At 37.6% G+C, this 18,790-nt stretch overlaps 1 protein-coding gene across 12 annotated transcripts in view; it reads left to right on the forward strand.

The window, feature by feature from the left end:
- The window catches only part of kirrel3b (kirre like nephrin family adhesion molecule 3b), a 319,395-nt gene that overhangs the window by 220,684 nt on the left and 79,921 nt on the right, over positions 1-18,790 (forward strand). For 7 of the 12 annotated variants that reach the window (XM_030152030.1, XM_030152029.1, XM_030152038.1 and 4 more), the window contains one exon: positions 14,280-14,449. In XM_030152030.1, the coding sequence (XP_030007890.1) occupies positions 14,280-14,449 (170 nt within the window). The remainder of the gene's footprint in view (positions 1-14,279; positions 14,450-18,790) is intronic. The other 5 variants (XM_030152032.1, XM_030152041.1, XM_030152035.1 and 2 more) reach the window with 1 other exon arrangement.

Here is an 18,790-nt window from a genome sequence, read left to right on the forward strand (position 1 = left end):
GTAGATGTTTAGTTGTAGTATAAAATTGTTATTTAAAATCAGAGCATGAAAAATATTTTAGAAATTTAGAGGTAGAACATTTAAAATCATAGTCACGGATAAAAAAAACAAAACAAAATCAATGTTGAGAGAAATTAAGTAAAATCCATCTCTGAGGCATTTTGGAAACAAAAATTACAATTTAAACAAAACTTAACAACGCAATGATATTTATCTTAATATAAAACTATATTATCATTATTAATTTGTAGCCCAGACCCCTGTTAGAAAAGAAAAATTTGAATTCAGCGTGTCCCAATACTTTTGTCTACATAATATATGTACTTCATAAATGTTTTTTTCAGGCAGTGTAACTCTAAAGACTTGACAGACATAAAGCACCACATATTGCTGGTCTTCTGACAAACAGCAGAGATAACATGCCATTGTGTGCACATTACTTACTTTTTTTTTAATTTTTTTTTTATTGTTAATGTTTTATACCCACATTTGCCACAGCATTCATGTACACAAAACCCCAAGGATATCTTTTGTTATTGTTGTTTTCAACTGCCAAAGCTGAATCAGCCATTCCCGAGGATAGGTTTGTGTTCATTATTTCTCAAGGATCATGCTCTTAGAAATGGAGGTGAACATTGAGGACACAAAGAAAAGAAGAATGTAACAAAGAATTAAAAGTTTTCGTGCTGAAAACAAGACACTGGGAACTGCTTCATGATGGTAGTGCTGTTCTCCAGTATGTGGTCTCAAGGATCCATCCCTAATTCAGCTGGTGATATTGTTTACAGCTGCTGGGAATGGCTCAACAGTGATCGACATTTTTTTGGAAATATTTGACTGACTGTACAACCGGGAGAGAAAACTCCGATTTTTTTTTATTTTTTTATTTTTTATGTGTTTTGGAAAATAACCTATTCGCAAGAAAGTCGTTTTATGTCCTAAGAGTCTAAGGCTTTGATTCGATAAAATTGTTATGAATTGTGAAACCTGGGATAGAATTAACCCATAAAGACTCAGTACTACGTTTGTGGCAGTTCCCAATTGAAATTTTCCTCTAAATTTAATCTTTCTGAAGAGATTTGTCACCATTTATTTTAACCCTTTCATGCATAAGTCACTCCAGTGGACAGTTCTTCTCTAGCTCTTTTCTTGCATATTAATGGGTTTTGTTGTTTTAGTTCCATATCAGCCAACACAGTGGACACTTATGCACCATCTCATATCCTGACATTCATACCATTACTGTAACTTTGCTGTTCTTGATAAACCTGATCTGCACTAACATTTTTTTTAGTGTAAATCAATTGTTATTTGTTAGACAAGAAGGTTTTTTTTTTTTTTTTTTTTTTTTTTTGCATATTATCTCCATGAAGTGAGTAATTACTAGCATTAGAAAATGTTAAAATGTCAGAAGACATCAGATTAGCAGCCTTAAAAATGTTTTTATTTCATTGTTTTCAAATCACTTTCTGATATTGGGTTTTAAACACGTTTCTTTACTTCAAAAATTAAATGCATGGATATTTTTGGAACACCTTAGAAAAAAAAAAAAATTGTGCTTAATTTTCTTAAGACATTTTAGGTTGTTCATATTTGTTCAGGTTATTCACATTTTAATGTTACAGGATAGTTTGTAAATGTAAACATTTCCATAATTTTATGTTATTTTTTGCACTAAAACAAAGAAAAAAAAAAAAGAAGTTTGTATTATTTATAGGCATAATGTAATATTTTTGTTCTCACATCAAAGCAAGAAGAAAATATGGAGTCATTATTTTTTGTAGGTTATTATGCTATTATTATTTGACTGTAAATCATATTGGTCTGTATGTGGAACCTGAACTAAAATGAGTTCCACAGCCTTGACTGTGGAATTTTTGCATTTTGCAAATTCATCCCACAGGCCGGATTGGAACCTTTGGCGAGCCGCATGTGGCCCCCGGGCCGCATGTTTGAGACCCTTGGTTTAGATGAATAGAAGACTTATTATTACACATTATAGTAGTAATTAGGGATGTCCAATAATATCGGCCCACCGATATTATTGGCCCGATATTGGCATAAAAATGTAATATCGGTGAATATCAGTATCGTTTTTTTTACCTATCATTAAAACCGATAAAATAATGCTTTGATTTCACCGGCATTTACCGACGTGTTAATGAGGCATTGTTTGTAGCTGAAAGAAATGTGCAGTTTTCAAAATTGTACAGTAGAGTTGCCACACTGTAATAGACTCATGGAGGGAGGGAGAGAAAATAAATAAATCTGGCATTTTTTCCACAACTTAAGTTGAAGTATGTATTCTTTGCACAGACAGTGTTTACATTTTGAAAGCCTTGTTGCATTTGAGAATGCATCCAATGGGCCATCACAATAAAATTAGGCATGATGTGTTAATTCCATGACAGGAGATATGTGATGTTACCTAAAATTAGTTTAATATCCTACATATATCGGCAGCGATATCGGTAGATATCGGAATCGGAAATTAAGCGTTGGACAATATCGGCATATTGGTTTTTGGCAAAAAAGCCAATATCAGACATCCCTAGTAGTAATAGTAATTTGTGAAGCAATGAAAAAAATCACACAGTTAGACACAAAAGGAGAACATTATGTCTTTAATGCAGTCAAAACATGGTGGTGCAGTGGTAAGCATAGTTGATTCGCAATAAGAATATCCCTAGCAAATTGGTACAGTCTACATTTTATATTTTTAAAATTCAGATGAATTCAATTTTGAAGTTCAAACAACTCCCTCAAGAGTTCAACTAACTAACAAATCTGTATCCAAAAAGCAGAAACAGAGGCACACACACACACCACAAGGGATATTTCATTGAGACAACATGATGTGTGTTAGAAAAACGAGCTGCGTTTGTTCATTTGTCGTAAACATTTAAGGCTTTCACTGATATTTTTACGTTGAAACGTGTTATATTTGACAGTTTGTATGTGTTGTAGTATGTCTTTTCACATCACGTTCTGCTTTCTCGCATTACTTTACTATTTGAAGTAACACAAATTAATTATATCCATGGCCTGACTGTTCATCTCATGTGCCTATGTGTGTGAGCCAAGCAAAGAGACACTGACAAACAACATTTTGCTGCTGTTCACTTTCTAGTTTACAAAAGGCAAGTGAAGACTTTTGTGCCTCTGCTGTAAGTAACCAATTTGTCTCCTACAAAAGTGAATTTAAGTCCAGCCAAGCATCTCAGTAGGAAAAGTGAGAGATTAGGTGTCATAAACGGCAGCAATTCTAAGGGGAAATATAAGCGTTACATATAAATTACATTGTCTGTTTCTGCCAGCTTCTGTGAAACAGGAGAAGGAATGATAACTACATCTTTGATATCACAGAGTCTGGGAACAGGTGTGTGATTATGGTAGACAGACTGTATGTAGGATTATTTTTTTTGTCTGCGTTTCAACAGAAGGAGGAGAAATGACACGAATACATCTGTGCTCTGCAAACAGTACCAACTGTGTACAGGTGCTATGCTGATTTTAATTTGCACTACAGGTTCTCTTCTGCTAACTGTAATTGTTAGCAAACTCATGACTGACATTAAGAAAAATCGCAAATTCTGGTGGATGATAATTTGCAGCGCCTAGAAATGAAAGCTTTTTTTTTTTTATATTTATCTTTTATGGGACCTGAATCCAGATTGCCTCGCCAGCTCAAACTCATACACACATATCTATATAGTGCAAAACAGCTGGGTGGTGAGAAGCAATGTCAGCACCCTCCCAATCTGTGGAGAGCAGCTTCTGGGGCTGCACATGGCTGCGCTGAGACGAAGCAGCCTCTGCACGTCTCTGACAGTTCTGGCATCTCCCCACTCCTCATCTTCATCGTTCCATTTCTCCATTTTATTTGTACATGATGACAGGAACAATAAAAGAAAATTACCCAGCATTTCCATATTGCACGCATTAAAACTGTTCTAATGTTACCAATTTGTTTTATGTGCAAAAATAACCTTAATCTCCTCTATTTATTTGTCTCCTCATTCCATTCATTTCCATCTGCTTTGCGTTTTTTTTTTTTTTTTTTTTTTCTCCGAGTTTCTCACTTTCTTGTTGCTTTCCATTTTGGTCCAGTTTACCCTCATGTTACAAGTCTTTTGTATAGTTTGTCGTTATGTCATGACTAGGGATGGGATTCGAGAACCGTTTTTTTTTTTGAGAACCGGTTCCCAGTAGCTTGATTCCTTGGAATTGTTTGCCTGCCTGCTTAACGATTCTGCTTATTGAGTCCGCCTTCGTTACGCTTGTGCGATGACGTCATGTGTATTTACATTGTTTTGGACAGAATGTAGCCAACATGGCGTTGAGGCAGAAACGGTGTAAAAAGACGACACCAGGTCCACTTACTTGGAACACTTGCAAAGCTTCCATGTCTTCAAAAGAGTGGAATCCCTCCAATATCCTCAAACATTTGTCCACAGCATGTGAATTATTTACAGGAATGTCATGTCTTTGATATGCTACTTAGTGGAGTCTTTGAATGTAGCGGCAGAGTGAACGCTGGGCCGGTTCCGGTGTGGGCAACAAACGTCGTAACTCCTCAAATACAAGTTTCCGAAGGTAAGAAGGGAAAGGAAATGAGGTGCACAACAACGAGAGACAAGCCGAGCCGAGTCAAACCGGTTCTACGTAGTAGAAATGCGGCAATAGAGGAATTAGTAAAGCATCTTTAGTTTCACTTTCACTGTACGCCCCCCCCCCCCCCCCCCCCAAACCTGCCCAGCGTCGTCTGTTATTATTATTTGTTCATACTGTATATGTTATATTTTCTGTGCAGAGATGGAAATATAAAAGACAGTTAATGCAAACACACCCGTTTGTACTCTTTTATTCCCTCACCCAATGAGAATCGATAAGGAATTGGATCGATAAGCATTATCGATAATGGAATCGGAATCGTTCAATTCTTAACGATTCCCATCCCTACACCAGGGCCACTGGTAACACTTGCAAGGCTTCCATTTTTTCAAAAGGGTGGAATCCCTGCAATATGTTCAACATCTTTTGAAAGGATAGTTTGTGGATATAAACCTTTTCATAATGTAAGTTTATTTTTTTTGCTCTAAAACATAGAGAACACTTTGGAGTTGACGTTATTTCTGTATCATTATGTTATTATTTTACTGGTTCGGCCCACTGCAGATCAAATTTTGCCGAATGTGGCCCCTGAACTAAAGTGAGTTTGACACCCCTCAAGTAGTGGAACTAGCAGAAATGAAAGTGAAACTTAACATGCTTTGAACGTCCGACTCCTGGCTTCTATGCCTCTCCTGTATGGTGGACCTTACACGGAATTTTCTCAACTTCTAACCTGTATTCGCTGTGCCCCCTCCACTGTTCTATGGGCCCCCCGAGAATACTATGGTAGAGGTTTCTATTATTTGTACAAACTGTTGTAGTAGTAGTACATCCACTGTTAATACTTGTACTTGTAGTAGTAGTATTAACAGTCATGAACCATTGCTCTGGTTTTTAGTAATTACACTAACACCAGCTGATCTACTTTTGACAGTTCAAGTTCAGTTTGTTGTGCATCAATTGCATCCATGCCCCCCCCCCCCCCCCCCCCCCCTTCTCTCCCTTCTCTCTTTTTTCTCCTCTCTCTTTTACCCCAACTGGTCAAGGTAGACCACCATCCTCCAGGAGTCAGGGTCTGCTCCAGGTTTTTCCTCACCACTGTCACCAGTCACAGTGTTTGCTCCTGGAGGATTCTTTTGGTTTTCTATAAATTGGCTTGAGAGCCTGGTTTCGACCGACTCTATACGTAAAGTGTCATGAGATAACCTTTATTATGATTTGGCGCTATATAAATAAAATTTGATTTGATGATTTCATTTGATTTGAATGCTGGGCCCCATGAATTTGTCATGTTTAACCCCCCCCCCAGCCTTTTTACGGCACCCCGGCTTGCTGTATACCAAAACTGTCACTGAGCTAGACAAATTCTGTGGGTGTGGTCTCACCCAGGCGATCTCATGAGTAGTACTGAGCTCAGGCATTAACACGTCACACTGACCAGCTTTTCTAATTGACCTGATTTCTCTGCTTATTTCTTTTCGGTGTCAATAGCAGACAGAGGAGGTAGTGGTTCATTTTCAAATTCACTACAGAACACAAACACCTACAAGTAAAATCAGTTTTGTGTGGCAGGGCATCTTTAACCATTGCAGTACTTATCGATGGAAGGATCTGAACTATTTGCTTAAATAGTTAAATCCAGTGAATGTCTCGTGTAATCAAAACCAAAGGCGGGGTAGTGAAATATTGCATGTGCAGTGTATGTTTCATTCATTCTCTGAGTGTTTCATTTGTACGTTTTTGTGCATGTGCGAACACATTTCAGGATCTTTTTGCTTTCAAACAGATGTGCAATGACGGCGCTTGAAGAGAGCTGTTGATTTGGGCCACGCATGTCTCTCATATCCACCTGTGCTGGGCATTCCTCTCCCTTCCTTTTTGTCCTCTTTTTTTTTTTTTACCCTGATCTATCTATCACAAACTCTGCAAGCTGTCGCAATGGGGTGACAGGCAGCCCGTGCAAGCATTCTTCTGAAATAGACAGGCAAGTCAGGAAGCTCATTGTTGTTCAAGACACGTCTGCTGAAGCATAGCACTACAGCAGCTTCATTGGCAGCCTCCCCTCCCCTACATCATCTAGGCTCCTTGTGTGGAGACCTCTCTCATTCATTCGCCTCCAAATTGCTTTTCTTTCTGGCCCATGCTCCTGGAAAGCCAGGGTGCTCACAAGATTTCATTGGCTGCTTTGGCGAAGTTTTCCCAATATTAGTTTGGTCTAGAAAATCCAGCCATCAAAAATAGCAATTCTCACCGGAATGAAGAGAACTTCTCAACTCAGTATGGTGTGGGTTATGCACTTCCCCTTCACAGTAAATTCATGATTTTATGTTTTGCGTTTCGAGAATTTTATGTTAGGTGTTTGGAGAATTCATATGTATCATGGGACAAAAGGCAGCTTTATGATCTCCCGGGTATACCCCCCCCATCCCACCCCCTCGGAGCTGACAGACTTACTGCCTCTCCTGGACTGTTGAGTTAATTGCCCATCAGTATGCCTTTGGTTTCATTTGTGGATATCTTTGATTATGCAGTAAAAGTGAATGATCTCACTGAAGTCCGGGCTTTCTGACATCACTTACCGTCTTTTTTGACTGAGGTTGGAAACACTTAAAAATGAATCCCAGGTCTTATCTCAACATGACAAAAACCCTCCATAAATGTCGAGACACCTTAATACGTTCACGAATCTGGGTAGTGGAGACAGTTAATGTGTGCGATGACTGACAAAATGGATTACACTCACTTAGAACAAAACAAACCCGAATATCCAACATGATCTTAAAAAAAAAAGTTACAGGAAATTTAGTTAGCAAAGGTTTTTCAGTTGATAAACCAGCTGTGCTGCTTTTAAGTCATTAATTAAAACCATGCATCCTACATCTTGACTGATACACACATGCAAAGATGACAGACTCCTTTGTGACTGATCTGCTGTAAGCTGTCTTTGATTGGTATAAAACCTGTAATCAGTGAAATATGAATTTCAGTATCCGTGTGTAACCATGTAGAGAGTGTCCATGTCTATGTATGCACAGGGGGATTGAAATTTGAAAGAGTTGAAAGGGATTACATTATTATCCCGAAGAATAAAAGTACTGAGTAGATCAGGGTTTGCTGCAAGTCAGCCCTGTAATTAAAGAGGAGCGATCAATCTGTACCACTGACCACACTACTTATGCCAAGTCCATCGGATGGCTGCAGTAAAGAGCTAATTTAGAACCATTAGGGACTGCCGAGTTTGCAAACAGCCCAGTAATGATGATGGCTGATTCAAGTTCAAGGCTTGGCCTCTGTATAACAGTTAAACCTGGCGTCATGAGGCAGAATGAGTGGAATATGTCAAATGAAGAAAAAGAGTCAAATATCTTTTTGAATTAATTTTACCTTGTCGCTAATTTATATTCATTGAATGTTGGGCTGATGGTCAAATCGCCCTATTTCCTGTGCAAATATAAAGGCTATCATCCATAGAAGAAAGAGTCCTAAAGTTTGCTGAACTATTGTGTTGTGTCATGCATAACTTTATCTGCCTTTTTGCCTTAAGCCTTGTCCATGCTCTTTTAGTGAGTCAAAGAGGCAAAGCCTTGCAAATGTTCCTACTTAAGGCATCGACTGTTTCTACAGTGGTACTCGACATGTTGAAGAGCAGAAAGATACAACGGTACGGGTGCAGGATAGCGGCAACCAGGCATGTCCTCTGCTTGTCTGTTCACCATTCACCCTCAGTGCCTTGCTGGCAGGCAGGAAGGCAGGCAGCCCTCCACGGGGACATGACCTGAAAAGTGTAGCAGTGCTCTGTTTGGTCTGCTTTTGACCTCTGCTCATATGTAGTTTCAGTGTGAATCATAAATTCCTTTTGCATTCTATGCTTTAAAATCCCTCATAGGAAAACCCAGGGCTGAATAAAAGTAGACAACTGAGACTATTAAGGTCACAGTGGTGGCACAGTAGCATACAGAAACGCTCTAAAAAGGTGTATTTTCATTGGTCACTTTGCCCCTGTACTGCCCACTGTACTTTATGTTTTATTATGTATATAGCTGTAGGAACCACTAGCAGTAAAACATCCTCATTAGTATCCAATCAGTAATATATTGTCAGCGTATGGACTACCACTGACATACCCCATGATAGTTATAGTGACAGTACCCCTTCGTTAAAAGAAGAAAAAAACTGTCTTGCATGCTTGACATTCAATTAATGTTTCAGTCATGGTACTGACAGCAAGTCAATGAAGCTGGATCTTTGCAATCAGCTGCCCCGGTGATATCACCAGGAACTCACATTTCATCTGCTTTAATGACAAATGAAAGAGCTGTCTCAAGAATCCCAGCTCATAATGCTTTTCACGTATTTCTTGTCTCATTTGCATACCATGCAGTAGTTCTATTCTAAGCAAAAGAATAAACTAATGCGATCCTCTTGACCTTGTTTCCAATTTGTGATAAAGGACCACATTCTCACAAAGATTCTTTCTTGCCTAGATCAGCACACTCTGTTGTCTGATCTGCTTGTGCTGACCTGGGATTCATCTACCTCACCCAACCCCTCCACATAATAATGAAGAGTAGATGAAAGGTTTCCAGAAGAGCCGACCAGAATTCCAGCCTCACCGTCTCAGATGCACAATATGAACTAATGAGTGGACATTTTCTCTTAAAAATTGTTGAGTCCACCATCAGAGGTATTTGTCATTTGTGTGGGTTAGTCGAGTCCAGACGATGCATCTCCTACTGACACTGATTCATACAGCGATTAATCATTATTGTAGATGGCACCGATGGAAATGTTGTCTGACAATTGGGACAAACATTTAACCAAACTTTTTTTTTTTTTTTAATGTATCTAAGGTAACACATTAGCATGACTATGACTATTGTTGCATTGTTTTGAGATACAAATTATATCTAAGGCAGTGTTTCGCAACCTTTTTTTGACCAAACGACTGGGGGTGGGGGGGTTATAGCGCTTTGTAACATGTTGCTGAGCTTGGGGAGGATTGGGGGGGAGGTTGATGGAGCTTGTACGTAATGCAATGGACATTACTACCAAACTTATACAGACTAACACCCCCATTTCAGTCTCAGCACCCCCCTGCTTAGCTTTCTTCCTCCAAACGCCCCCCTTGAGAAACACTGATCTAAGTTAAGGGTTAGAAAAATGCTAAATCTGCTTTTAAGAACATTGAGTAATGTTTAATACTGGTGCTCACATTTCTGACCCATACCTGTCATTTACATTTTTACCAATAAAGCCCTTTTATTCAAATTGTCATTAAATGCATAAAACTGTATCATATATTAATATTACTTTTGTTCTTCTATTTATCTCCGTGCTGTCTGACAGCAGTAAGTCTAACTCCTAACATCCTTCCTTCCAATCATGATGCTTTTGCAGGGGAATATGGCAGCTGCCTGCAGCCTTTGATTTCATCTTGCCCCAGATCTGCATTGTAATGAGCACTCGGGTCAATCAATAATTCACAGCAGTTTCAGTTATAAAAAAAGAAGAAGAAAAATAACAAAAAAAAAAACAAAAACATAAGAACTCATGGGTAAAACAGAAACAGGACTTTGATCAGTGCCATTTAGAGGCGCATATAGCACTGTTGTGGTGTTTTTTTCTTTTTTCTGTTGTATTTGGCAAAGCTAGAGTTGGAAATGTGGTGTGGTTTTTATGATCTTGGTCGGGGTGAAGAAGGTTATAGACTTACGCAGAATTCCAATAATGTATGTGCATTGGAATCCGTGTATACTCTTTATATAGGTACCCTAGTACTTTATGCACAAATCATACTGAGCAAATTTTCTTTGGATGATGCAGTGTTGATTGCTATTTACAGAATCATACTGTGAATTGTGCAAAGCTTTTTTTCTCTCTTTTTTTTTTTTTGCACAGACTCCTACCAGTTTTCCATTAAGTATAGTCTAAATCAATTTCTTACTGTGAAGCTGTTACCTCCTCTGAATAACTTACCACAGAGATGGCTGTTATTTTTCAAAGAAGTGCATTTTATGTGTAATAAAAAAGAAGGTTTTTACATGATTGGCATTGATAGCCCCTCTATTTTATGGAAATTGACAGTATTAGGAGGTGTCATGCAGTCAAATTTCTACAGGTGCCATTTATGGGCAATTTTATATCATTAGTTTCATTACAGAGTATTAGTCTGAAACACAAGCAAAACAATGTCAAACGGACTAATTTAGAGAAATGATTTTTGATATTCCTTAAAAACTGAACTAATAGCTCACATCTCTGCATGCTCAGCTAATTATTCAGAATATTACTGAACTACACAACTCACAGCTCTTATGCTGAGTTTCTACTACATGGAACCGGCTCGACTCGACTCAGCTCAACTCAACTCGACTCGGGTACCAGGTCCTATTCCTGGAGACCATTTCCATTACAGCACAGGTGTCAAACATGTGGCCCGGGGGCCAAGTCTGGCCCGCCCAAGGGTCCACTCCGGCCCTTTGAATCAGTTTTTTAGGTCTGCTCCCATCCTACCTTCAGACCTACATCAGTCAGAGAACCACAGACGCTTATAATCTGCGTTCTCAGGATCTTTTCTTGTTGTCTGTTCCTAAAGTTAGAACTGAACAGGGAAAAAAGGCCTTCAGGTATGCAGCCCCATTCACCTGGAATGAACTACAAAATGACCTGAAACTGAAGGATCTGGTTTCGTTGGACACTTTTAAGAGGATGCTGTATGACTTAGAGAGGGAGACATCTGGCTGCAGATGTTTTACCTGACGCACTTTTGTCTACATTTCATGAGTACTTTTTGAGTTGACTTTGGAAGGTTTGACTTGTCTATGTGCTTTTTATGTATTCGTTTTATGTATGGAAGTCTGTCTGTAACTATTTAATGTATTGCTGCCCGTCTTGGCCAGGACACTCTTGAAAAAGAGATTCTTAATCTCAATGAGGTTTTCCTGGTTAAATAAAGGTAAAATAAAAAATAAAAAATTTGTGAAACGCAAAAATTACACTAAGATATTAACAATCTTTTTAGTTCAGGTTCCACATTCAGACTAATTCAATCTCAAGTGGGCAGGACCAGTCAAATACTATCATAATAACATAGAAATAATGACAATTCCAATTTTTTTCTCTTTGTAAATGTAAATAATTTCATGTATTTACACTAAAACAAAGAATAATTTTGCAAAAAATGTGAATAACCTGAACAAATATGAACAAACTGAAATGTCTTAAGTGAAGTAAGTACAATTTTAACAATTTTCTGTCTGCCATTAAATGTTTTGCGTATTTGTAGATCCACTGTGATCTGTAACTTATAATGTACATGTGTAAATGATCAACTGAGGCAGAATATATTTAAAATTACACTTATTTTTTCAGTTTGTTCATGTCATTCACATCTTTTGAAAGGATAGTTTGTAGATGGAAACCTTTTCATAATGTAAATGTACTTTTTTTTGCTCTAAAACAAAGAAAAGTTTGGAGTTGACATTATTTATACATTATGTTTTTATTTTACTGGTTCAACCCACTTCAGATAAAATTTAGCTGAATGTGGCCTCTGAACTAAAATGAGTTTGACACCCCTGTTTCAAGTTGTTCACACTATTCAGATTTTTAAGGAAACGTTGTAGATGTAAACATTATCATAATGTATTTTTTCTTTCTTCACTGGTATTATTTTACTGGTCCGGCCCACTTCAGATCATATTGGGGTGAATGTTACCCCTGAACTAAAATGAGTTTGACGCCTCTGCATTACAGGATACTACCGACTTTAGTGTACCTGGACGTCATAGCGATGCAGTGCTTTACTTCCGCGTCGTCTGCTCAGAGAGTTGCTGATAAACTCGCTCGTTGCGTGTTGTCTCATCAAGCTCATGCTGAATTTTTACATCAGCCACCAAAGACTGAATCTCCTCGACTGACCGTGGTGTTGTTTTGCGGGCTGTCATCATGTGGATTAACCTACCGCTTTCTGACCAATCAGTGGCCTACAGTGTTTACACGTCATGTTTTAGTATCTGTTCCCCAGCAAGGTTATAATAGTTTTGGATTTTTAATTATAGTTTAGTTTTAATTAGTTTTGACTTTTTTTTTCTCTTATTCAGTTAGTTTTAATTAGTTTTTAGAGCAGGTTTGTTAGTTTTTATTAGTTATCGTTTTTTTCTGAATGCTTAGTTTTAGTTTAGTTTAGTTTTAGTATTAGTTTTAGTTATTTCATATATTTTATCTTCCTCATCATCCTATTCAAAGAAATTAGTGAGGCGTGGATATGTGTTACCCTGGACACTTTATTTGGGGGTCGGGTTAGGGCGGCTCATGGACTGAGCAGAGACACAATGTACCGTACAATGTCTAAATTCCCTATAGCAGGTTGAGGTGGGGTGCAATCCATACACAACGTCACTTACGTGAAACAATGCGAAGATGTGCAAAGCATGAGAGGAGATGCACAAAGCAGCCAGCAGTTAAAGCAGATAGAAACATATATAAACCAGCTAACCAGCAGTTAAAGCAGATAGGAACATATTATAAACCAGCTAACCAGCAGTTAAAGCAGACAGAAACATATATAAACCAGCTAACCAGCAGTTAAAGCAGATAGAAACATATATAAACCAGCTAACCAGCAGTTAAACCAGATAGGAACCTATTATAAATCAGCTAACCAGCAGTTAAAGCAGACAGAAACATATACAAACCACTTATAAACATATATAACCCAGTTCCTCATCAGTCAACCACACCTTAGCAGATTTCTCATCTCTTAATCATCTCCAGTTCCATTATTAGCCAACTTTGCTTCAGTTCAGTTCAGCTAGCTGTAGCTAGTAACATCAAACGTTTTTTAACATTCTAACAGGTTCCATACCTCTGTAATTGGATTAGTTTTCATCCTCCTCTTTTCTCCTCTTCTAAACTGTGCAGTTCAGGGCTTGGAAGGCCTTTTCATGGTGATAAACTCTCCAGTTTTAACCTGGATGCTAGTTCAACACTGACTGTCCTTTAGCTCAGCTCTGTCTGTCACTCACGCGCACACACACGGTACGCCAAAAAAAAACAAAAGAAAAAACCCGACCCATGTATCACTACAGTAAACCCCAGACAGGACTGTGCTGCTGTGTCCCAGCTTTAGTCTGTATGTTCCAGGTAGAGTGGGGACCAGAAGACCACTGGAAACCACCAGTGACCAGACATGACAGACTGTGTAGTGTCGTATGGTGTCACCAGCTCAAACTGCTGAAGTGAAATAAATTAATTTCATATCAATCCGACATTGACAAAGACGAAAACGAAGGGAATTGTATCCATAATTTTTATACGTTTTAGTTAGTTTTGTAAGCTCACAATACAGTTTCAGTTAGTTATCGTTTTTTTCTTTTAATTAGAGTTTTTATTTATTTCAGTTAACGAAAATGTTTTTTCAATTTTAGTTTTCGTCATTTCGTTCGTTTTCGTTAACGATAATAACCTTGTTCCCCAGTCCTGGAACCTTGGCGGAGGTGATACCAAAAAACTAGTACCGGGTACCAGATTCCAGGTCCTTTTTCGTAAAGGAAACGCAAAAAGGCCTAGTCTAGTCGAGTCGAGCCGGTACCACATAATGGAAACGCGGCAATAGATTCAACACAATGCTAACCATACCTATTTCTCTGCCTCCTTATCAACAGTCCCCCCTGAAGACCCGGTTATCAGCGGAGGGCCGGTGGTGAGCCTAAGAGCTGGTGACCCTTTAAATCTGACCTGCCATGCAGCCGATGCCAAACCGGCCGCTTCAATCATCTGGATCCGCAATGGAGAGGTCCTTAATGGGGCCATGTACTCCAAGGTAAGCATAGAGGTGTGTGTCATTCCAGGTTTGTAAACCGGCTGGGGATGGGGAGAGGGTGGAATAATGGATGAGGGTTGCATGTTTCCTTTGCATTCATTTCATGTAAAAAAAAAAAAAAAAAAAAGATTGAACACATTCTTTGCTTTACACTCTGGCCTTTTCTCTGTAACTACTACTTATCAAAAGGGTTAAACATCTGCAAATGTACCGTTGATTGCCTATGCTGTTGGTTTCCATTTTCTTTACCTCTTGAAAATCGAGGTGTTTTGATCACGAAAAGATGGCTGGCGTTTTTCTTTTTTTTTCTTTTTTCCCAGTATACAAATGAAGTCAGACAAGCAGATGGCAAGATCATGGGACTATCAGTAACTTTGCATTTCTCTCTGGTGTTTTGATGTGCTTCTTCAGTGCCATTTGTCTCTTCTCATCTTCCCAACCTGCTATAAAATCCAACCTGTGTGTGTCCTGACTAAGCCTATTTGTGTTGCGGTGACAGATCATATTTAGACTTTTGATGCTCACTGTACACAATAGCCACCATTCACACCAGCTGGATTTTGCAGTCACCTGACCTTTTGACTGACATTAACCCTCGAGGCTAATCATGCAATCAACACTGTCATGTTCTATTTCCATTTAAACAAAAGACATAAGAGACCAGGCACTTTAGAGCACTAACACCTCCCCCGCCTTCCCTCACTCCCTTCAGCTGCCTCATCCCATTATCGGCTTTTTTCAAAGAGCAGATAAATGCCATTGATTGGACTGGGGTACGGCACCAGGCCGATTTGAATAAAGTGATTGCTGGAGGTGCCGCTTGCTAATGGTGGGCGGAGAGTGCGTTTCCTGCTTTCACTTCCTCTCAGAGCGAAGGCAGATATGAGGACATTTCTGTGCTGGTAGCTGATGGATGCTCACATGCCTGCACTGTGCCCAAGTATGTCCCCCGTCCCTCTTATCTCTATTGCCCACCATTAAAAAGCAATGGGTTCGATTAAAGGAAGATGACTCTTTTTTTTTTTTTTTGGGTTCGAAGAGCAGCGAGGGGACATTTTGTAAGCATAATCATCTGCTCTGATGGTCTTCTCATATCCCACAGATGAAGGGGACTAATAGGAGCAGATGTGGTAGAGAATTCAGAGAAATGTGAATCTTGATGGTGTCGTATCTAATGATACTTCTGACCCGCAGATAATTTCCCACGAAGGCATCAGAAAAAAAAAAAAAAAACCCTCCTCTCCGCGACCTCAGAGAAAACTATTTGCCGGGCCAGTGATTAAAGAGAAAGCGGATGATTAAAGCTACCACTTAGCACAACAGTGTTGGTTTTACAATATAAAAGATGCATTGCTTAACATTAGTGAGAGTAGCTTTAACTCATAAAGACCCAAACAGCCACCGACGACCAAAATTATCCACTGATCTAAAATGTTTAAGAACTTCTGATCCACTAATCCATCAATACATGTAAATAATTGGTCTAAAACACAGTTTGTCATCTTTTCATGGTCATCACATATGACTCATTTGGATGTTCAGAGGCTCCGTAGTGAACAAGAAAACACCGTCATCTTCTACAACATTGATTCACAAGTAAAACCCATGGAGTTGGATCAATGACAGTGGATTACGTTTAAGTTAATGATGTATTTTGCTGAAAAAGTCACTTTTTCCTTTTGAAATAATAACTCTAAACTTTAATCTGAGCTTTTATGAGCATCTACATGATCAATAAATTAAATGCAGGAAATTAAATATAGGAAAATACATGATTTTCACTTAAAAATGAATAATGCAATGGATAAAATTATAACGAATGGTTAAAAATAGAGAAAAATTAATTTGGGAACTGCCACAAAAGTAGCACTGGGTCTATAATTGCAACTGAAAACATGATAATTAAAAAAAAAAAAGAAAACATAAATGGGTAAATAAATAGATGTTTAGTATATATAATATATACACTGTTTAAGTGAATTAAGGTTAAGTTAATGATGTATTTTGCTGAAAAAGTCACTTTCCCCCTCTGTTTTATCTGTTTTTGAAATAATAACCATAAACTTTAATCTGATTTTTTATGAACATCAGGGTTCAAGATACAAGGTTCACTTTATTGTCTGAGAAATTTTGCCTAGACAAGGGCAAAAACAAGATGCACTGCAGCACATAAAACACAACACATGCTACTAAAAACACGTAAAATATGTCACATGTAATAAAGAAGTTATAATATTATAAAGAAAAAATAACCTAAAATACACACACACCCCATACATACAAACATACATACAGTCGCGGAAAAAAAAAAAAAAATTAAACCATCAAAAGTCATCAGAAACAATAGTTATGCAATTAAGTACTAACTCCTGTGTGTATTATGTGACTAAAACAGACAGAAAAGAAAACATGGAATGTCTAAAAGAACTGTTTTTGTCAGTACAATGCCATAGATATTGAAGCAAGAACTGAAGTAATTTTGGTTATTATCAAGAAAACATGGAAAATGGCTAGAAATCAGCTCTGAAATTAAGCTATTACGAGCTATTTTTGTTGTTTTCATTATATTTGTCCAAACAACTGTACCTTTAGTTGTACCGGGCATTAAAATGAACAAGAAATTGAAGAAAACAAGGGGTGGTCTAATATTTTTTTTTTTTTCAACGATTGTACATACAAACATACATCCCTTTGTACACAACATTTGGCGACCTCCTACTACATGATCAGTAAATTGAATACAGGAAAATACCTGATGTTCACTGAAAATCTGCAAAATACATAATAATGTCATAATAAGTGGTGGGAAATCTCTTAAAATGTTAAATATAGAGAAAAATTGACACAAAAGTAGCACTGGGTTTATAATTGCAACTGAAAACATGATAATTAAAAAAAAAAAACATATATGGGTAAATAAATGGATGTTTAGTATATATAATATATACACTGTTTAAGTGAATTAAGGTTAAGTTAATGATGTATTTTGCTGAAAAAGTCACTTTTTCCTTCTGTTTTCTCTGTTTTTGAAATAATAACCATAAACTTTAATCTGAACTTTTATGAACATCAGGGTTCAAGATACAAGGTTTACTTTATTGTCTGAGAAATTTTGCCTGGACAAGGGCAAAAACAAGCTGTACTGCAACACATAAAACACAACACATGCTACTAAAAACACATAAAATATGTGACATATAATAAAGAAGTTAGAATATTATAAAGTAAAAATAACCTAAAATACACACATACATACCCCATACATACTAAACATACATACAGTCGCGAAAAAAAAAAAATTATCAAACCATCAAAAGTCATCAAAAACAATAGTTATGCAATCAAGTACTAACTCATGTGTGTATCATGTGACTAAAACAAACAGAAAAGAAAACATGGAATGTCTAAAAGAACTGTTTTTGTCACTACAATGCAATAGCTTTGATGCAAGAACTGAAGTGATTTGGGTTATTATCAAGAAAACATGGAAAATGGCTAGAAATCAGCTCTGAAATTAAACTATTATGAGCTATTTTTGTTGTTTTCATTATATTTGTCCAAACAACTGTACCTTTAGTTGTACCGGGCATTAAAATGAACAAGAAATTGAAGAAAACAAGGGGTGGTCTAATATTTTTTTTTTTCCACGATTGTACATACAAACATACATCCCTTTGTACACAACATTTGGCGACCTCCTACTACCTGATCAGTAAATTGAATACAGGAAAATACCTGATGTTCACTGAAAATCTGCAAAATACATAATAATGTCATAATAAGTGGTGGGAAATCTCTTAAAATGTTAAATATAGAGAAAAATTGACACAAAAGTAGCACTGGGTCTTTATGGGTTAAAAAAAAAAAACATGAGTATGTGGAGTCATGGAGGGGCAACTCAAAAAAAAAAAAAAAAAAAAAAAACATGAAGAGGTGCTAGCTTGAATATCAGCACTTACTGTGAAAATGTGGGCAAGAGATATTAATGAGTAATGTTCTCTCTTCCTTTAAACTCACAACTCCCATCTGCTTCACTGGAGCTGTTCTGTGGCAAACTGTACAGGATTGTTAATAATATGCAGCCTCTAGGTCTGAGCTGTGGTTTGAAGGTGTGCACACTTCCTCCATAATACTTTAGTGGAATGGTACAACAGATCATTTGAAAAACATGATGCATACCCCTCAGAGAAAGTCATTCTCCCCATCGTGCTACATATCTTTCTAAACGCTCGGGTGGTAAGCAGAGAGGTGAGTAGGAGACCGGGGAGTTTAGGTGTAAAAAATAAAGTAATGGTAGTTTTATGAGCTTTTCTCACTGGCAAGAACAGAATACTGCCTCTTTATTGTATACCC

The sequence above is a fragment of the Sphaeramia orbicularis genome, chromosome 13 (genome assembly GCF_902148855.1).
Source record: "Sphaeramia orbicularis chromosome 13, fSphaOr1.1, whole genome shotgun sequence".
Taxonomy (NCBI): Eukaryota; Metazoa; Chordata; class Actinopteri; order Kurtiformes; family Apogonidae; genus Sphaeramia; species Sphaeramia orbicularis.